The following is a 23,146-nucleotide window of genomic DNA, read 5'->3' as shown; positions in this document are numbered from 1 at the left end:
ATAATAAAACTTGACCACCTATATTATTTATCTATGTTGTATTTAGTGAAATTATATTGATTTGTATTGCAAATGAGTTTCAAATTAAAACTTATGGTATAGCCAGTTTACAATAAATGGTTTTGCAAACTTTATGTTGTAAGGACTTAATTATAGCGTAGTATAACCTCATGATTCCTGTGTCATTGAAAATATAGAAAAAAATATTGATAGTGTCGCTTTTAATGTTAGTATCAGTTATTTATTGTTACTGTTAGATCACCAGTGTCGCTGCGTGCAATGGTTTCTATGCTCATCACATTTGGAATATTTAAGTATTTCGATTGTGGCAGTATGAAGTTTGCCGGGTCAGCTAGTAAAAAATAAAAGTAAAAACATAACAGAAATCAAAACAAGTCTAGGATAGTATGATGCGCTCAGCCCTCAGGTACCTCGCGGCGGCAGTGGAGGTTGGACGTGTTGCACAATGGATTAAAATTTAAAACTAAATTATATTACGCTGAGATCACAAAGATATTCGATCACCTACGAATTATTTAAGGAGAAAGAAGAAAAAAGAATTAATAATAATAAGTAAGTAATATATACTAATTTCTGTTTTTCTTTTCTTTTTTTTAAATGTGTTTTAATATAATCTAAATCACAATAATATTACTTTTGATTCTTTGCATTTATTGGAGGTATAAATTAATATAGCGAACATATTATTACAGAAGGTCGCAAGCAGGTCGAGACGTGCCGTTTAACAAATATCATAACAATCAAATAGAGGTTGAAATCTATTCACTAAATAGTCTAACCAAGTCTGATCAATACTCCATCTTGCCAATGGGCCATGCACTGTAAGGTGAGTAGATTTGATTACATATAAAAAAAAAATGTTATAAGATTATATTGAATTATCATTTTATAGTTATCACATATACATATATAAAATCTCATCTATACAACTACATACACACACATACCTACATATTATACACACACACACACACGAACATGTATATAAATTCATACATATGTATACAATTAAATATAAATCATTATATTATATTTAAATTAACAAAGATAAATAAAATCAATTGCTATGTGTGCTTTTGTTTATCAAGAAGAAATTTTCTGTATTTGTTTCTAAAATTATGAATTATATTTAGGTTCCTCAATGGCGGTGGAAGGTTGTTCCAGCACTTGGTGGCGGCGTATCGAAAACTGCCACGGAAGGCGGCCGTTCTATGGAGAGGCATAAGAAGTAAATATGATTTCGATCTGGTTGCGTATGTGTTCGTATCGTGCGCCCAACGAAGCTTGTTATAAAGGTATGGTGGAAGTTTGAACTTGATTACCCCGAATAAGAGCGTCATAAAATGCAGTTGCCTACGGTATTCCATTCTCATAATTCCTGCGTTATTTAAATATTGTGTGACATGCGTACGTGGAGGTATATCGAAGCAATATCTTGCACAAGCATTTTGCACCTTTTGAATTAAATTTTTTGTACGTTGCAATAGTCTTGGGCCTACCACTACATCGACGTAATTTAATTTGGATAATACTAATGATTCACATAGGCGGATTCTTACATTTACCTTTAAAAACTTTCTTATTTGGTATAAAACTTTTAGACGATAAAAGCAGCTTTTAACTGTATTATGAATATGTTTTTCAAATCTAAGGCATTCGTCCATAAGTACGCCAAGATTACGTGCTTCTGTAACTCTTTCAATTGGTTCATCTTGAATTTTAACCATAGGTATTTCCCTTGATATCAGTTGTATTTGATTCGCCGTGCCCAGTATTACAAATTTAGACTTTTGTGGATTTAGCGCTAAACAATTTGCTTCTGACCAACCTGCTATGTTTCTTAAATCTTCATTTAGCTTAAGCACAGCATTATGAGTTTCATTAGGTGGAAAAGATATATATATTTGTATGTCGTCAGCGTACATATGGTAACGGCAGTTTTTTATGATCTTTGTTACGTCTGCGCAATATATAATAAATAGTAGAGGACCAAGTATCGATCCTTGGGGTACACCTCTAAGAACTTGCCTACATTGCGATGATTTTATGGTGCCATCTTCATGTTTAAATTCTACGGTTTGCGTTCTACTACCCAGATAACTGGTGAACCATTGTATAGTTTCTGCGCTAAGTCCGTAGTAGTGTAGTTTAGCTAGTAAAAGAGAGACGTTAATCGTATCAAATGCCCTAGAGTAATCCAACAAAACTAGTATAGTGCCATTACCTTTATCTTGCGCGTTTAATATTTCGTCAACCACATCAATCAGTGCAGTTGCAGTACCGCGACGTTTACGGAATCCTGACTGTCTCATGGGTAATATATTATTGGTCTCAAGAAAATCAGATAGCTGATTATATACTATTTTTTCCAATACTTTGGATAAACATGGCAGGATACTTATTGGCCGTAGATCCTTATTTTCTGAGGGATTATTATTTTTAGGGATAGGCTTAATTATCGCTTTCTGCCATATTATAGGAAATATGCTCTGGGTAATAGACATATTAATTATCGTAGTAATCATTTCTTGAATATGAGGCATAATGAGCAACAACATTTTTAGAGATATTCCATCGGCCCCAACAGCATTTGATTTAATACTACTTATTACTTTATTGACAACTGTACAATCGACAGTTTTGATGTAGAATGTAGCATCACCATAAAGTTGACTGTTAAAGTATGCTATATCAGTTTGAGAAGCCTGAGGCCTGCCTGGTAGTTGGAGAAAGTGATCATTAATACCATCTGGATCATCAAAATGGGCGGGCAAAAGTTTGTCTTTCTTATTATTAATGTTGACATGGCGTTTAATATGTGACCATAAGTATCGCGAATTTTTGTAATTATTATTAATAAATAAAGTAAAATAAACAGTTTTTTCTGTATTTATGGCCGATTCTACTGATTTTTTAAGTTGCTTATAATAGTTAACATGAGCTTCTATCTTCGTACTACGGCATCTAATTTGTGCTTCATTTCTCCGTCTCATCATTAATTTGATGTTATAAGTAACCCATGGATATTGTAATTCTTTGATATATCGCAACTTTATAGGGCTTAATGTGTCAAATACCCACAGGATACTGTCATTAAAAGCTGCAACTGTTTTATTAATGTCTTGATCTGAAATTATGAGTTCCCAGTTAATAAGCGCGGTTAAATAATATTTTAATTGGTCTAAATCTATGTCGTCTAATCGTCTACTATATATTTTTTCCGTTACGGGCTTATCTTTTTCAATATTAAGCTCACACGATAAAAATGCATGATCACTTAAATTGCTTACATAGTCAACCCACACTCGTTCGACGTTGGTATCTGAGCAGATGAGATCGAGGAGGGTTTCGCTGTGACTTGTGAAATGTGTGGGAACGGTAACATATTGCGTCATATTTGTGTATGTGAGAAAGTCTGTAAACATAGTTGTATTTACATTACCTGTATCTAGGAAATTGATATTAAAATCGCCCACCAATAGTATGTGATCATGATATGGCAAAGCGCCATATGTGTCAGTAATGGCATCAATAAAAATTTGCGTACTTAACCAAGGCGGTCTATATGCTGTACCAATGACTAAAACTTTACCCCTAATATTAACACTTAACCACATTTGCTCAATAGTTATGGTCTCTGGGTGTTTAAGGGTCCGAACAGAAATACCCTGTTTTATATAAAAACCGACTCCACCGCCACGGGAACGTATTTCCGCAGGTCGAGAAATGTGACGCAATGAGTATCCTGGAATTCTTGGGGCTCGGGCGTCCTCCCCCTCACGTAGCCAAGTCTCATTTAGTGCCATGATATCGACGTTGTGGCGATCCATTGCATATAAAAACTCATCATGACCAGTACCAAGTGAGCCAGGATTCAGAAAGCCAATTCGTAATTTTTTTGACTTATTCATTTTACGCATGTATATAATATATTAAAAAATCAAATATGTATATTATACTGGCTAATTGTGAACGATACATGAGTTCCAAAATATACGCTATACTCGTATGAAGTTTACTTTTACATATTACATTCGGCATCTCACAATAATTGTTACATATATTACTTTTAAAAGCAAATAATATAATTAAATATAATAATAATACATCGTTACAATTACTATTTAGAAGTATGATACTGCCACAAAGTGAAAACTTAATTATATAAAATATAATACACTTTAAATAAATATGAGAAATTAATTTAACCTGCTTGCGAATTAATTTTGTTTTTACATGTATGATATATTCTTTAAATTTATCTAATAAACTAATCTTATATGAGCTCAAAATCAAACGGTATTGTCTCCAAAAAACTTAATTGTGTCGCTCAACGTGCGTATACGACGAGTTTCGGAGTCTCCGCTGCGACGAGCGTAAATGCGTCCTCCTCGTGTCCAGATATATCGCCATCCATCGCGTCGACCTAATTCGCGTGTTTTATAAAATATATGACGATTCATCGGAGTGAGACGCTCGTTAACATAAAACCGCTTAGGCACCGACTCGACGATTCCCGATGAGTCACAGCCGCGGCGCACGCGCGCGGCTCGTAGCATTTCGTCGCGGACGGCGCGCCGAGCGAGACGCACGACAATTGGCCGCGGCCGAGTTTGGCTGCTGTGATCGGCTATTATACGGCGCGCGCCCCAACGCTCAGCGCTGAAGATGTCGCGTTCCTCCAGTGGCACCCCAATTTTTTTTGAAATTAAAACTACTATATTGGTTGGATTTTCGCCATTTTTCTCCTCTATACCCGAGATTTCAATATCATTTAGCAGGTTCTCTTGGTCACGGTCATTCAATTCGGATCGCAGTTGGGCAATTGTTTCGGTCGCATTTTTATCGACAATTTCCGAGTGTCGCTCCTGATTAATTTTTTCTAAATTATCTAAGCGTTTCTCGACGCTGTCCACCCGTTTATTAAATTCGGATATAGTCGTACTAAGCCGCGACAGCTCCCTGGTTACCGAAGAAAATTCCAATCGCAACAGCCTTATCTCATGAGCGAGGGACTTTTCAGAGTTATTTTCATCAGCATCTGTGAAATTGTCCTCTGCATTTTCTGTATCTGAGCTGGGAGAGGGATGGCTACTGGCGCTCGCAGGGGTAGTACGCTTCATTATATAGCATAGCATAGCGCATTTGCTACACTTCGCGCCATCTATTATTGCGAGGTATTTACCGCAATGATTGCACTTATTCGTCATAACTCTGCGTTAATATCAACAAGGCAATTATGAATATGGATGCTAGATGGCACTTATAATAATTAATAGTATTTTGTAAAATTATTTTAATTTAATTTAGTTTTATATCGCTATACTTAATTGTAATTGATTCTTAAGTGTCCAGGTTTATTACTATTTTATATGAACTTTTCTGGCTATTAAACACTTAACCTAGTATTATATTTAATTTAATTGTTAGTGGGTACAAGTTAACTTTCCACTGTACGCTAAATTATATTTTTGTATTTGCAGCACTTATCACTTTATTTTAGATATCACTAACACTGTAAATATGTAGTCACAATTTATATAACGTTTTAATAAAACTTTTAAAGATATTTACGTCGTTTTACTATTTTTACTGAACTTAATTGTACATAAACACTGTCAATGACGTTCCGATGACGGACGGACTCCGGACGGACTTAATAATTTCTTATAAAATAAATATAATTGTCCGTATAACCGTTATAGAAACAAAAACTACTCGACGGATTTTAAGGAAACTTGGTACAATTATTTTTCATACTCCTGAGCTGGTTATAGTATACTTTTCATCACGCTACAGTCAATAGGAGCAGAGTAGTGAAGGGAAATGTCAGAAAATGGGAGAAGTTACTCCAAACTTTAAGCTTCCGTCGCGTGTACATCCTTAATGGTTAAAGCTACATAGAAATTGTGTATTACGGAAATGTTCTCCTTAAAATTATGTAAAAAATATCACTTGACAGCCTTTGTCTATCTTTTACGGTTGACACGTGTCACTCCCAATAGCTTAGTAGTTCGAAGCTTTCTGATTATATTTGTCTATTCCTGCTTTAATAACACTCTCAATCATCCCAAATTAAAAAAGTTAACAGTATTAACTATTCCATAAAAAAGAAGCATAGAAATCGGTATAGAAACACCAAAGTTATACATGAAATACGCTAATAATAAAGCTATCGCACGTGAATACTAAATCTATACTACTATATAAATCTCTAGAGTCTGCCTGTACACTTATTTTTGTCGTAATTCGTCATAAGTATTCTTTTTATGATTGACTGACATAATTTTTACCATTTTTGACATTTTTGTCTGTCTGTATGTTCTGCTATAACTCGAGAACAGATGCACCGTGCATCTTTATAAAAATTGGTTGTATACCAATTTTTATAAAGATGCATGGAAAAACATGTGCTGGCGCAAATGAAAGGATATCTATATACAAAAGTGGATGTGGTTGTATGTGTGTCATCGATAAACTCAGAAACTATTCGATCGATCATTAAGATTAAATGAATAAAGATTGTGCTATCCCCATTGATGTAATTCGCCACCAGGTAGCGCTGCGATATAAATTTATCTACACCGTTCAACCGATTATAATGAAAATGAGTACGTACAAGTATTTTTTCACGGAGAAAGTGATTATTTCATCCGTATCACTAATAATAACCAACAGGTATCACAAGTATCACGATGCATTTGTATGCCGATCAACCGATAAGTATAAAATATGAAATAAAAAATGAAAATCATTGATCATCATTGAATCAAATAATTTATATAAATAGAACCCACCATGCCATTGAAGAAACAAAAGATCGGAACATCAACGATATGTGCGCAGCGTCATCCAAAAGAGCTACGGAAACAACACACTAACAAGAAATACATACGTTTGGAAAAAATAGAATCGGAATTTCTACTTTGAGAAATGCCAAAACAAAAATTACAATTCTTGCTTTGAAATGACATCATTTGGAGCAACAAATATTGTACAATACAATAATTTTGCGTCTCCGTTTAAAGTGTATCATATGATTGGTTCACTTCTTCCAGTATATAAAGAAAATCCCCAGTTTCTGGACATTTATTTAATGGAAAACGTAGAAAAAGATTGATCTTCGATGCACGTTCAGAATTACAACGAATCAAGAAAACATCGCTGAATTTAGGATTAAGCTTTATTTAAAGATATTTAGTTAAAGATTTTCGAACTGCTCTAGAAGGTGAAACAAAAAATGATTCAAAGTCATTATCAATGCATAGTATATATCAATCATAGAACACCATTGAATATAGAGCATGCAAGGCGTTTTAATGCTGCCGTAGCTCTTGAAGTAACAGCTGTAGTTGTCGGCACAGAAATTACGAAACGAGGTATTGTTATCATTAAGCGACACAAAAACAATCAAGGTGTCGCTGAAACACATCAATCGTTTGACAATTATTACGATTATCCAATTATCTTTATGCGAGATATCATCTGCGATGGATATCATCTCGGACTGCATCAAAATATCTCACACGACAGGCTCTGTGACATCGAAGAGTTAGTTGTATGGATTTTTTTGCGTATCGTATGAATAAATGATTAGAGATAATCAATCCAACCATATTCTAAAGTGTCGTCAACTGTTTTAACAATTCATTGTTGACATGTACGCTATGGTCGAGAACGAACGATTAACCTACATTCGATACAACCAATCAAAACTCTGAGCCAAAGAGTACATTTATTTACGAGATACAATATCGAATGATAAAGTAGCTGCTGATATTGGACAAAGATCTTCGTACAGTGGAAGTCCAAGACATATGCACGAATATGCTCAGGATGCATTGTCGTACGTTCGCAAGTATTGACAAGGTTGTAAATGTAATAACATCGATATTTGATAGAACCGATTAAAAGAGGACGTGTTGGTTTGATGCAAACTTTTACAGGCTACAGAAATTTAATTAAAAATTTCATCGTTAAGTTTATGGGTGTTATGGCCAATCTGCAGCCTATCGTGAACATCATTGAAGAAGATGAAATAGATGACGAATATTAAATATCTTCTGTTTAAAAAAAAATTGATTAAATCTCGCATGTTTCTTAATTTTTTTCTTTATTATTTGTACATTGTTGATGATCAATTGTAATTAATTACTGATGAAAATGAAAAATTAAAAATTTATTATTCTGCGACTAATGCCCAGCGAAGCGGGCGGGTATAGCTAGTATTAAATAATCATTTATAAAATGAACTCGTGTAACTATCGGCACAAGGGACATAAAGTCTTAGTAGAATGATCAATAATTATTACAGTGGTAATTTATGTATCTATGTAATGTATATCATGTGACAAAATGTCTGCCTATTAAATTATTAAAAAAAAAAATCAGCTTTTTGACATTAACTTTTGAAAGAGGTGGATTATATCAAAGATTTGGGTGTTGTTTTTGATAGTAAGATTAAATTCCACACTCATATCGACAAAATATCATCAAAGGCGTTTCAAATGCTGGGTTTTTTAATAAGAAATAGTAAAGATTTTAAGAAGTCACAGACCAAGATTTGCCTTTATTTTTCCTTAGTTCGACCTGGTCTAGAATATTGTACTCAGGTCTGGTCTCCACACTATGAAGTCCACATCAAACGTATCGAAAGGGTTCACATTGCCGTTTACATTCTGTATTACAGTTGTTTGTTTGTTATGTTTGCTATAAAATTTTTGTTGTCTAAAAAAAAAAAAAAAGTTTCGTTTTTTAATTGTTTAGTAATAAGTTGGTAATTTGTTATTGTCTTTTGTAATTTACATTTTATATTGTATCATTATTGGTAGTATTTTTTGTTTGTATAATAGAAGTAGAAAAAAAAAAGTTGTATTAGGTTAATAGAAAATATTGTCCTTTTCCATGCCGTGATAACTTTTAATTGAAACAACACTTAGCTAAAAATGTAATTACCTTTATTTTAAAACTTATAAATGGTGTATGTTTTGTAAGTTGTCCTTATAAATAAATAAATAAACTTGATATCATTTTAGTTTGTGCTACGTAAAGAAATTCATTTAAGGCAATCGGTCTCATCAAATGTCCTGGGTATGTTCACCACCATCAGTGGTGTCAAAATATGTTCAAAATCTACTCATTCAAATGTCTTATTTGTCGAACTCTGGACGCTAACCGGAACTCACTTTATATTATTCTGGATCATGCAATTAAATACTAATTAATGTTTATTGCTGTATCCTTTGTGCATTTCGTATTCAATATAGTATTAAAAATAGGAGTCGGGAATTGCAGCGATCGAGTATTCAAAGTTCGCTATTAAGTAACAGAAAGGTTGATTTCTACAAAGAGACGGTTAATTTTAAATGCAATATTCTTTTGTGTTCGTAAAATGCCTTTCTATTATCGTTCTTCATAACAATCAAACATTATTTATTGGAAGTTGATCAGAATGACTTTTATTTTACCTTACGTTGTATGTATTTATTTATAAAACAGAAGAAAGTAATCTGACATGAATTTAATTTATTAATTGACTTACAGCTTGTCACGACTTTGTACTGGTGAATAGATTTTATATATTTTATTAAAAAGTAAAACTGGAATGCAATCGTAGCGACACGTACATCTGTAGACCATCGAATCTAACTCCCTGAAATAGAGGTACATGCAGTGAGCCGAGATGGCCTAGTGGTTAGAACGCGTGCCTCTTGACCGATGATTACGGTTTCAAATTGAGGCAGACAATTAATTTGTGTTTATAATTCATCTCGTGCTCGGTGGTGAAGGAAACATTGTGAGGAAACGTGCTTGTGTCTAATTTCATAGAAATTCTGCCACATGTGTATTTCACCTACCCACATTGGAACACCGTTGTGGAATATGTTTCAAAACTTCTCCTCAAAGGGAGAGGAGACTTTAGCCCAGCAGTGGAATTTACAGGCTTTGTTGTTGTATTATATATGGGTATATCGGTATACTGTTGCAAAAAACTTGAATATTGAGTGATCAGATTAGATGATTAAATATCTTGTGTTCATAAACTACATCATATAATGAATAGCTGGTTTGATTTGTTAGTTTAAAAAAGATAGATTGGCGTAATAAACAACATATTTAGACAGATAGTTCACAAATGTAATGTAATGCTTATCTTTTATCTAATCTATTAACCATTCCTGACATCGCCATTGGCCTACCGACCTTGTGTCTCTATTTACACTATTCTAGTATCCCCTCAGGCCGGAACATGTCAATAATAAGCATTTCTATTTGGCGCTAGAATATCTGATGATTGTGTAGACACACAAAGCTCCCAAGTACACTACACTGCCTCTTGCTCTCGCAAAAGCTTTTGTTCGCCTTAAAGCCTATACAGGTCTGTAAATACTATTCAATACGATAACATGAAATTCCATATTAATTGGGTTGTTAGCAATTAAATATTTTTGCTTTAATTGAACCAATAAATATTTGTTAGTTTAATTAAAATAAACTTACCTTTTGTGTTTGAAAATTATTTTTGGACAATGGAACACTAATTATTGCACAACAATACATTTTTATCCGTATTTATTCAAGTATATTTTTATACCGAAAAATATAACAATAATGAATGTTGAACTTTGAACACGAAGCTTGCAAGTAAGTAAATAGGCCAAATTCGAGGTAATAATTAGCTCCATACATTACAATTGCCACTTTCAGTAATAAACTGTAAAAAAAGGACAAATTTCTTACACAGACAATACGCTTCTAAACACGTGATCACTACTCTACTTCTACTAGGTTCGCCACTATCACAGGGCGTTAACACTTCAGTGACAATATGCCAGCAATGATCAACTAATCTCCATGAGGTCTGGCTATCCTCGTAACTATTACGTAAGGGTTGTATTCGTTACCTAAAGTCAACGTCAACCTCTTTACAAATAACCTTTCGTATGATGATCAAAGGTTCAAGTTTTATATAGTACCTAGTCGCTGGTTGCATGTAAGTTTGTTCGGCCAGAACTAGTACTCCTGTTATAAACGTAAATAAAATTAATATACAAGCGAGCTTAATAGACTAACACAAACAGATAATGAATATATTAAAACACGACTTGGTATGAGAGAACTTTATATATTTTTGTTTTAGTTTCGAAATTTTAACTTCATGCAAATTAATATCCATAAACTGTAACAAAGTCTTGGCAATCGCATTTTGTTTCTTTAAACGTTATTATATATGTATGTTTTGAGAAAAGCGTCAGGTATCCCTGAGGCGTATTACAGATCAAAATAGCAGCGGACTTCAGTTCAGTGGCAGTGGAGGGAAATACTGACAAGGTTTAGAGGAAACCGTTTTTAAGTAGTTGTATTGTATTGTATCTTCATCTACATACAAAGGGTAATTCATACGTTCGGTTACGATAAATTTCTGATGAAGATGTATCTGTTCTAAAAACATCGAACAACTTTAGGGGACGTAAAAAAATATGTAGTAGAAAATTGCGTGTATACTATAGCTCTACCGAATTTTCCGCGATATCTGTGCGTGTCTTTCGTCTAAGGGAATAAGTACCATGACACCTTTACAGTATCAGTCATTCCTTCATTTAGTGTCTACACATGAAAGTGAAAGAAAACATCGTAAGGACACCTATTTTTAGGTAGGTAGGTTAGTTGGCAGACTGACATATGACCTACATGATGGTATGAGTTCCCACCTAATGGTTTTTGTAACAGTAGTTGGAATAGGTATTACCTCTTCGAATCGAAAAGCAACAATAACAAGTATTATAGCATTACTATAGTAGTATTACATAAGTAATATATATGTTTAAGAAAGAAAGAAAGAGTTGCCGTTTCTTCACACGAGAACTTGCTTAATTTGAATACTGAAGTGAGTATTCAAATTAAATGAAGTCTGAAAACATTTGGTGCCACATGTCGTGATATAAATATGATGATGAATTATATTGGACAAAATAAATAGGTTCGTTTATATTACATTCGCTAAAGGGCCGTTTTCCGTTTCCCTAATTTAAGTCTCGCGTAATAACAATCTGCTTACATCATAACGATTTAATTTCCGGTAGAACTCGAGTCTGAATTCTGGTAATGGAATCAAATTCAGCTATAATCTCCATTGGTTCATTTATAAATCACAGTCATTTAGAATTAATTATGTCTTATTAACATAGGTGCTTATATCTTAGGCTGGTGGAAAAAAGTCACTTCTGCATTGGTGGTGGTATTTTTAACTTTATCTATAGATTCAAATCGCTCGTTAAAACATAAATAAATACTACATATTATGCAACACAAGATGACTTTAACGACTAAAAATCATGGAGCTACGAGTTGTGACTTTCAAGAAATCGATGAATTTTCTACATATTGGCGAACTGGGATTCTTAATGTGTTCTTGTATAGATTCTAATTATAGTTATTTATACTTTAATTTATGCTTTATTGTACCAGCACACAGATAAAATAAAACATGGATCCAGCCTATATAAAATATTATGGAGTAGAAAATAGTATATATACACATAATATATAGTAGTGATATTATTGTGTATATGATGTTGACGATGTGTTTAATTATATATTATTAATATTAATTTAAATAATTGTGTTTAACTACTTGACTCTGTATTTTTTAAATGTTAAAAAAGAGTAACTACTGAGTTTCATGTCGGTTCTTCTCGGTATAATCTACTTTCCGAACCGGTGATAGCTCCACATATTTGTAAAATGACGATTCAAAAGTGCTTGTAAAAGCCTACTTAAATAAAATTTACTTTGATTTAGAGTCACCCGTAAATCATTTACTATATATGTCCTCTAAAAATATAAGTGGCATGTTACCACAACTTTGTTTTGTCATTGATATATTTTTTTATAAATAGTTTTTAAAAATATTTATGGTTTAAATTCGACGAATTTCATGACGTTATTCAAAAATATTTAGTACATAAATGCAATTTTGTTTTATTATTTTATCATTCTTCTAAACACAGCCAAAATTCGGGTCATTTTTATGGAAACATAATCATTAAATTTGAAATAAATAAAAAATCATTTAAATTGAAATAAGTAAAAAATTACTTTGAAAATGCAAGGAACGCATAACGTTAGCACAAAAGGTTACAGGCTTATGCCAATCTCTGATTAAAAAAAATGTGTAAAAATTGTCAACTAATAAACAAATAAGGTTGCGTTCTTATATGCCGTCAATTCAATAAGTCCCCATAACACTACTTCCTATTTATGTCATTTTTTAAATTACCAGCTCAAGCAACAGCAGCCTCTAAATTCCCACTGCTGGGCTAAAAGCCTCCACTCCCTTTTGAGGAGAAGGTTTGGAACATATTCCACCACGCTGTTCCAATGCGGGTTGGTGGAATACACATGTGGCAGAATTTCTATGAAAATTGTCACATGCAGGTTTCCTCACGATGTTTTCCTTCACCGCTGAGCACGAGATGAATTATAAAGACAAATTAAGCACATGAAACAACGGTGCTTGCCTGGGTTTGAACCCACAGTCATCGGTTAAGATGCACGCGTTGTAACCACTGGGCCATCTCGACTCACCAGCTCAAGCGGTGGCTATATCGGCCCAAAGTACTCTCGGGGAGTAAATTAAAAAAAGTACCCTATATTATTCTCCAGGACTCAAACTGTCTCCATCCTTTGAATCGGTTCAACGGCTTAAGCTTGAAGAGTTATCGGACAGAGTTACCTCGCATTTAAAGTATGTTATAGTATATGATATATTAGTTAAAATTATAATAAATATGTATATATGCGCGTTTATTCAACAAAATATTATGGCATTGGTATTTCTTGAAAAACTAATAATAATTTCGATTTGTTTACGTTTCATTCGAGTGAATATTGTACATAGATCATCGGTATAGATCGCTTCAAGTGTGATGACCTTTGCTCACTTCTTGATTGGTTATTTCTAAGCAAAAGTTACTCGTGCGTATAAATATTAATAAATAGTAATAACTTGATTCGTTTCGAAAGTAACTCCACGTCACATATCGACGCCATATTAGATAAATTTATTAATAAAACCGATAGACGATAGGGTTGCTGAAGTTACATCACAAATCACAGAATATTTTGGTTACGTGGAAAATAGACGTTGTTTACACAAACGCATATCAACTGTTGTCGTAGCTAAACTGTTTGCCAGGCTTCGGACGTAAAGCCATCATTCTATTCACACTGGGTGGGTAAATTAATATTGTACAGTTCCGTTGAATTTCGCTGAATGAGCTGAGTAAGTAGGAAAGATCACAACTAATGACTACTTCATTATTATGTGTATGAGACATATGAATACTTTTCTTCAATACGTCAATTAAATACATACAAATTAAATACCAAAAATAAATATATATTTTAAAATACATGTCACTAATGATAAAATAAACTTGGAATACAAGACAAATACATCACATCGGCAGTACAGTTCATAAGTAAAATAGCTGGTGAGTTGTATCTAGAATTAATAAAAATACTTTATGAAATTTATATACAATTCATTCGTTTAATATTTTTTTCAAACAACTTCTAGTAATTATTTTAGTCATTATATTGTTTACATCGTACATATATTTATAATTGTAAGTAATTCAATATAATATTCAATGACTCTAAATAATTGCTACTATTTATTATATAACTTGTTGCAACTCGTCGTTATTTTTAACGTGTGAAACGATAAAGGAAAGGCTCTCGTTATAATGGCTGTGTGTTGTGTGTGTGTAGAGTCTAGAGTTCTCTTTATCTGGAAACACACATTCGATTTGCGTCTGACTTTAATATCGGATCCGCTGAAACAAATGTTTTCGTTACCGATTGGCTCTTAACTTAAGAGACACAGGGTAGATAGAAAGTATGCATTAAAAATAATATGTTGATCTTGATCACATATCCAAAATTACTGTGATATTCTAGTTTAATTAGGGAATATATAAAATAATGTAAGAGCTTGTAAATAAAATGTATATGTTGTGCGTTATATCGTTATTAAAATAAATCCATCCTTATGTCTGAAGTGCAGGCAAAAATATGGACGGAAAATATTTTACAGTAAATTAAATTATATTATATAAATGAAATTTTCACTCAATAACAATCCTTTCAACCATTTTCAGGTTTCGATACAACTTCGCCATATCCCATCTGGCGGGACTTGAATGGCGAAAATCTCGAACCATAAGCCGCTCGAATGTTTTTAATTGTTTGTTTTAAATTGAAATATACGTAACCCGTTTATGTTAAATTTTGTTAACTGTTCTAGTTGCAAGGAGTAAGTATAATGTAAGGATTAGAGGTAGGCTTGTAGGTACTTACCTCGGCCGGTTAATTGCAAATTTAGTTTCACAACAGATTTTGTTTAAAGTTCTTATAAAGTTCTGCTTATAGCACTGATGACACCTTTTATATGTCCTGGTAACACTTTCACTAGGCCTTTTGTGTATTTTGAGGTTTTAGTATTGTTTTAGAAGAATTTTAATTAAGTTTTTTAACGCGCGCGCGCTGTAATGGCGGCGGATTAGCTTCGTCGCTCGATGAAGTCTCAGTAGCGCCGCTCGCGTCACTCGGTGGTACTAAATGCTGCGATGGCCGAGGGAATAACAGCGGAAAAAGGATATGGGATTAATATTGGCGGGAAAATAGGAAAGCAAGCTAGAACATTCCCCCCCCACTTGAAATCACTCCAAGGATTTCAAAAATATGACATTAAGTTTTATGAAAAGAATAAGAAAAAGATAATTAAATGTAGTGCTGAGTTCAAATGAATCTGATGCGAGAATAATGTTTTTACATGTTAAAATTATTATAGAAAGACAAAAAAAAAAAAAAGAAATAGGTAATTAATATATTGATGAGCTAAGAATTGACCGGTAAAGGACAAATTTTTACGACGGGCCTGCGAAGTAACCCATTTGCTGTACGTAACGTAACTACTCGCACTATGCCGTCAGTGCCAGGATGAAGCGCAGTCACACGACCGAAACGCCATTCTAATGGTGGTAGGTTTTGTTCAACAATTTCAACTACATCGTCTATTTTAACATTAGGCTGCCTCTCGAACCATTTGCATCTTTGCTGCAGGGTGTGTAGATAAGAGTTTCGCCACACCTTCCAAAACAATTGAGTTAGTCTTTGTAACATCTGCCAACGCTCTCGAGGCGGCAAATAAACTTCCGTAAGCGGCATCTCGGGTAATGAGACCAACGGCCCTCCAGTGAGAAAGTGTCCCGGTGTTAAGACATCCACTTCAGAAGGGTCACTAGATAACGCGCACAACGGTCTAGAATTTAACACAGCTTCAATTTTATTAATGACAGTTAGAAGCTCTTCAAATGTTAGCACTTGTAAACCAACGACTCTTTTTAAATGATATTTCATTGACTTGACACCACTTTCAAAAATCCCTCCAAAATGACTACCCGTAGGTGGGTTGTGATGCCAAATAATGTTTCGTTTCGAAAGCTCTACATTCAGATCAGGTTGTCTAGTTAAGAGAAACTGTTGCACTTCAGTTAAATAACGTTTAGCGCCAACAAAATTAGTACCGCAATCCGAAATTATCAATTTGCAAAGACCGCGACGTGATACAAATCTATCGAAAGCAGCTATGAATGCCTGTGCTGACAAGTCTGTTACCAGTTCTAGGTGTATTGCCTTTACTGCTAAACACACCATCACGCAAATATACACCTTGTAAGTGCGAGCATTACGCCTTTTGCTTTCTTTAATCACAAAGGGACCTGCAAAATCTACACCAATATTTTGAAAGCAACGTGTACCTTGTACTCTAGGTTCTGGTAAATTTCCCATAAGAGGGGTAATGGGTGTAGGTTTTACTCTACAACAGGTAACACATTTTGCGAGGCGCGATCTTATGAGATTTCGTATTCCTAAAATCCAGAACTTTCGCTGAATTATCGATTGTAAAGTTCGTGGTCCGCAATGAAGATGTAGTCGATGGTAGTAATCTATAATTAGAACAGAAACTCGAGAAGTTTTAGGTAACAATAAGGGATAAATCGCGGACAGTGGCAGCTGCGCATTTTCCAAACGCCCCCCCACTCGCAAGAGCCCTGCCTGATCGATGAAGGGATTTAGTTTTTGAATGGACCGTGAATATGATTTGTTATCTTTAATTGATTTAATTTCTTCACCAAAATGATTTGTTTGTTCATGTTTCACTAGCACGAATAGGGAGGATTCCAGCTCTTCTGTGATTAAACCTTCAAAATTCTTGTTGAGTTTTCTTGATTTAGAAATAAATCTTAAACACCATGCTACTATTCGCTGCACTTTAGATAATGATGAGTAATCTTTTAATATTTTTGCTATAGGATTTTCGTTACAGTGATTGGATTCAACAGTATGTACTAAATGAGGTAACGTTTTTAGCTTCGGTAGATTTTCAGATGATGTATATGAATATTTTGATATAGGCCAGTCAGACGATTCTAATACGAGCCACGCTGGACCAGCCCACCACAACGGAGACGAGATTAATTTGGAGCATGTAAGTCCACGACTACTGTGATCCGCAGGATTGTCATTCGTAGATACGTGGTGCCAATTTTTTGTTCTTATAGTGTCAGCAATTTTTACTACGCGATGAGATACAAATGTCTTTAGTTTGTAAGGTTCAGTATTAATCCAGGATAGCACTGTACTACTGTCCATTAGTGCGATTACGTTTCTAATTTTGATATGTGACTGAAGTAAATCGTTCATATGTTTCAAAACTCGAGCTAGAAGCACTGCACCAAGAAGTTCAAGACGGTTTATAGTAATCGGTTTAATCGGCGATACTCGCGACTTAGCAATAATTAGATTTATCGATGCTTTATTTTGATTTATAGACTTTAAGTATACGCAACATCCATAAGCTTTAGAAGAACCATCACAGAAACCAATAAGATCGCATACCGTTGAAGTTGAAGCTAAAATGAAACGTGGAATTTTTATTTTATTTAAATTACTTAATTCAGCAACAAATTCTTTCCATTGTTCTACAATATCTTCTGGAATTGGATCATCCCAGTTCAACTGGAGCCGCCACAGGTCTTGAATTATAAGTTTTGCTTGCAGAACCATGGGCGTAAGCCAGCCTAGAGGGTCATAAATTCGTGCTACGTTGGATAGAATTGAACGTTTAGTGCATTTAGGGTTTAGCTCTGATTGAGAGTACGTAAAATTATCTTCAATTGGGTCCTATTGAACTCCCAATATTTTTAAAGTCTGTTGATTTTTATCGTCACAAAAGGCTTTTGGGACTTGACAATGCTCCGTAGGCAGTTGTGCGAGAAATTCAGGTGAGTTACAAATTTACCGCAATCTAGTAAGTTTATTAATTGATTTTTCAGATCTAGTGCACAAGTTAAGTTGGGTGCACCAGCAGTGATGTCATCCATGAAAACATCTTCACGCAGTATGCTAGCAGCTTCAGGCCACTGTTCTCCATGATCCTTTGCTAGCTGATGTAGCGTTCGAATTGCTAAATAAGGAGAACTGCTAACGCCATAAGTGACAGTTTTAAGTTCGTATTCCAGGACTTCTTCGGTAGATGAATTTCGCCATAATATATGTTGATATTTGCGATCCTCGGGTCGTAAATCTATATTTCGATACATTTTTGAAATATCAGCTGTAAATACCAATGGATGTAAACGAAACTTAGTAATTATGTCTACTATGTCATTTAAGAGTTTGGGGCCCGTGTATACGATGTCATTCAAAGAGTGTCCAGTAGTAGTCTTTGCGCTAGCGTCAAACACTACTCTTAGTTTAGTTGTTGCACTGTCGGGTCGCAGTACGCAGTGATGTGGAATGACATACCTAGAATCTTTGTCAGACATTTTGACAACTTCCATGTGATTTAGGTCTTCATACTCCTTCATGAATTTGCAATATTCGTTTTTTAATTCAGCATGACGACGAAAGCGTTTTTCCAAATTGTATAACCTGGATAATGATCCGTGGAAAGAATCACCTAACTCCTCTCGCTCTTCCTTAAGTAGTATCGGTACTACATATCTGCCGTCTTCGTTACGACGAACAAGGTCTGTATATAACTTTTCGCAATTTTCATTTTCTGGATTTGTAACTCTCGCCTTCGGTGGCTCTTCTACTTCCCAGAATTGCTTGATGATATTGTCTAAGTCAAGTGTGGATGCTACCAGTGCTGTAGTACATGCTGGTGTTTGATATTCAGGGTCAAACCTTCCCGTGATAACCCAGCCGAACACGCTATGCAGCGCTACCGGTAAGCCCGGGCCTACGTCTAGTCGTTGACCATCATAAATGTTATGGAAAAGTTCCGCTCCTATTAAAAGATCGATATCACCTGATTTATCAAAATTGTTATCCGCCAAAACTAAATGTCTATAATTTGTTTTTACTATTTGCGGAATTTGAACAGAAGGCATTTTATGAGTTATTGACTTCATAACGATCGCTTGTATATTAAATTTAGGTTGATCCGAATTTTGGGGTTGTATAGTGAATGACGTCATTCCTTTGACTTCATGTATCGGGTTCTGACCTAGACCGGCTACGGTTATGTTACAACGACGTAGCGGTAAGCCTAAAAGTTGTACACATTCTGACGTCACAAAACTGTCCTGCGCACCACTATCAATAAGTGCACGAATATTAAAAACACCGTTAGGGCCTCGCGCCCGTACAACACACGTACCTAATAACACAAACGAACGACCATGTTCTAAATTGGCACTAGAGTTGACAGAATTAATCGGTACAAATGATTCGCTATCAGCCGAACCTTGAGGAGGCACGGATGACACCGCGGGGCACGCCGCAGTACTATCCCGATCTCTATGAAGAAGCGTATGGTGACGGCTGTTACACTTCGTACAACACGTCTTTGAAAAACATTTATCCGCAGTATGATTTAATCGTAAACAGTTTACACATAATTTTTTTGTTTTAACAACAGTTTCCCTATCTTGAACGGTTTTGTCATAAAATACAGGACACTTATAAATTGAGTGGTTAGAATTTCCGCAACAGGCACACTCAAGGTATTTATTCGAAGTAGCGTGAGCATAAACACCGATATTAGAACATAAATTATTATTTTCCCTTTTATAATAATTATTCGTTAAAAATTCTTTTTCAGAGTACGGCCCTGTATTCGAGAACTGTCCGGAGTACGGCCCTGTATTTTCAAATTCTTCGCAATGTACGGGAAATGAAACGGATCTGTTATAGTTATTATTATTATTATTTTTACGTAAATGAGATTGCATATTATATTTTAAAAACGAGCCGGTGGGTTCACTAGCCTCGAGTACCTTTATATAACCGTGTAAATATATTAAAAGGTCATTAAAAGTAGGTATTTGATTATTATTTTGTAACTCGAAACCTTTACGTGTATCGGAATCTAATTTACGAGACGATAAGTAAAACAAAATAAATTCACCCAGATTATCGATTTTTATTGACTTGAAAGCATTAACAGATTCTTGTAATAGACTTGTAAGTTTACGTAAATCATTAATATTACATGTTTTTAATGACGAATAGTTACATATTTTTTCCAAATAATTCACAGCTAATATTCGTTTATTTTGATATCGATCGATAAGTGTGTCAAAAACTATTTGATAATTATCTGCGGTAATAGGTATCCCCTTTGCTATGGATAAAGCGGAACCCACGAGACACGACATTAAATAATGAAATTTTTCGATATTACTAATGTTATTATTAGTATGCACCAAAGACAGAAATGTATCGTAAAAGGTTTGCCAATGTTCAATATTTCCATCGAATTTGATTAACTCGATTTTTGGTAAACGAGCTCGTGAAATAGGTTTTTGATTATTATAATCCGTCGTATTTGATGCGGCCCCCGCGAGTGGCATGGCGGCGCTTTCATCCGACAACGACGGCAATAATGCCTCGGCGACTTCCATTATCGCATAATACATTGTATCGAAAGAATCTAATGATTGCATATCAATATTTTCACTAGGATTCAACATAAGTTTTATCGAATTAATTTCATTTGTAAAATCTATGAATTCTTGACGTAAATCATTAATTCGTTTGTATCTACATTTAAAAGAACCGAGTTTACTTTTATCGTTCGTAACTATACAAGACAAATCGTATAATATTTGTATTTCTCGAAAAACATATTCTCTTTTATTAATAAGCAGTTTTAATTTTATTTCAAGTTCCATTTTTATAAGTTTTAAAAGTTATTATATTATATCAAAAATTAGTACCTAGGTATTCGTAGGTAAGCCGACGCTATAACCCGACTAAATTAAAAAGTTATTTCTGAACAAAGTTTTTAGAAATTATGCAATTTTGTTTTATTGATAAATAGTTTACGTGCTTATAATTTGTTTTAAATTATATATGGACTAATCTGGAGTATCTATTCAGAAGATTTGAACCCAGCACAACATAGGAATTTCGTGGAAAATTTGGCTCGATAGACCACTAATAATGGCGGGACTTGAATGGCGAAAATCTCGAACCATAAGCCGCTCGAATGTTTTTAATTGTTTGTTTTAAATTGAAATATACGTAACCCGTTTATGTTAAATTTTGTTAACTGTTCTAGTTGCAAGGAGTAAGTATAATGTAAGGATTAGAGGTAGGCTTGTAGGTACTTACCTCGGCCGGTTAATTGCAAATTTAGTTTCACAACAGATTTTGTTTAAAGTTCTTATAAAGTTCTGCTTATAGCACTGATGACACCTTTTATATGTCCTGGTAACACTTTCACTAGGCCTTTTTTGTATTTTGAGGTTTTAGTATTGTTTTAGAAGAATTTTAATTAAGTTTTTTAACGCGCGCGCGCTGTAATGGCGGCGGATTAGCTTCGTCGCTCGATGAAGTCTCAGTAGCGCCGCTCGCGTCACTCGGTGGTACTAAATGCTGCGATGGCCGAGGGAATAACAGTGGAAAAAGGATATGGGATTAATATTGGCGGGAAAATAGGAAAGCAAGCTAGAACACCATCTATAGAATCTCGTGGGAGCGACAAATGTCACACTCAGATTGTCTCTGTAATCTCTATCCAGTTCCATTGAGTGTGAAGAGACATTAGTGCCTTCATATTGCACCTCTGATATTATCGATTTATTTTAAAAAGTAATTTTGGTAATATTACCTTTGTTATAGGGTAAGCTGCTCTTGCTGTTCAATGACCTCCTCTCTTAAGCAGCCGGGTCGCAGCTCATTCCATCACGTGAATCCTGTTTGGTGCTTGAATGTGTGCACTCACACAGGTTCACTCTCTATTCTCTCGCTCTAATAAAAGAATACTTGGAAGTAATAACAGCATTACACTTACTGCACACCACTACAATTTAAACAATAACGTATGTTACAAAACGCGATCTTATTCAAGATCAAATCACGTCATCAGTCAGGTCTTCGAGTGAGGTGTAGAAAATATTATACAGTAATAATTGTATGATGTTTATAGATTTAGGGAAGTCCAGGGGCATCTAAAGTATAATTTTCTATAACAAAAACATCCCAATTCCAACGAGTAAACACATGTAGCAAAATAGTTCCAAAGTTATACTCGTATCCCTGATATTTATTTGTTATAATTGTACAATTTACTGAGGATAATTCATCCTATCATCATCAGCCTCCCTTTTCCCAATTTACTTGGGATCGGCGCATCATATCTTCTTCCATAATTCCCTATCTGACGTCATCTCACAAGTAAATCAGGCCCTATACAAATACATTATTAGCTTATATTACGGGATCTAAAAACATCTTCGGTTAAAATATGAATTGTAATCCCGTGAAGTCGTATAATAGCGTCCACGTTCACCCGCATCGGATCACTCGCGGTGAAAACTTTCATAGCTTCTTATTGTTTTAGGGCTTACCCGCCCACGTGCGCATACTTATGATACGTTAAACTAATATATATTTATTAGGTGTTAAGCTATTATTAGATATGTATAAACATTATTTGACATGAGGCTTATTCATAAATATAAATGGTCGTGGTTGGAATAGTATTACAGATTATTAATATCACTAATGCTATAGTCGCTTTCTTCGCAAGAAGATACCTACT

General features: G+C 34.5%; 1 protein-coding gene and 1 long non-coding RNA gene across 2 annotated transcripts; one reads left to right on the top strand and one right to left on the bottom strand.

The window, feature by feature from the left end:
• Positions 1-362: 362 nt before the first annotated feature.
• On the top strand, positions 363-1,509 carry LOC124543830. The gene is made up of 3 exons (XR_006967502.1): positions 363-573; positions 714-847; positions 1,155-1,509. It is a non-coding gene; the product is annotated as an uncharacterized LOC124543830 (long non-coding RNA).
• Positions 1,510-4,351: 2,842 nt separating this feature from the next.
• On the bottom strand, positions 4,352-5,144 carry LOC124543864. Its single transcript, XM_047122186.1, has 2 exons — positions 4,524-5,144; positions 4,352-4,447 (listed from the first exon to the last, which is right to left on the bottom strand). The coding sequence occupies exons 1-2, from the start codon at positions 5,142-5,144 to the stop codon at positions 4,352-4,354; spliced, it is 717 nt and encodes a 238-aa protein (XP_046978142.1).
• Positions 5,145-23,146: the final 18,002 nt, after the last annotated feature.

Source organism: Vanessa cardui, chromosome 3 (assembly GCF_905220365.1).
Source record: "Vanessa cardui chromosome 3, ilVanCard2.1, whole genome shotgun sequence".
NCBI lineage: Eukaryota > Metazoa > Arthropoda > Insecta > Lepidoptera > Nymphalidae > Vanessa > Vanessa cardui.
This window is presented reverse-complemented; position numbering and strand designations above follow the sequence as displayed.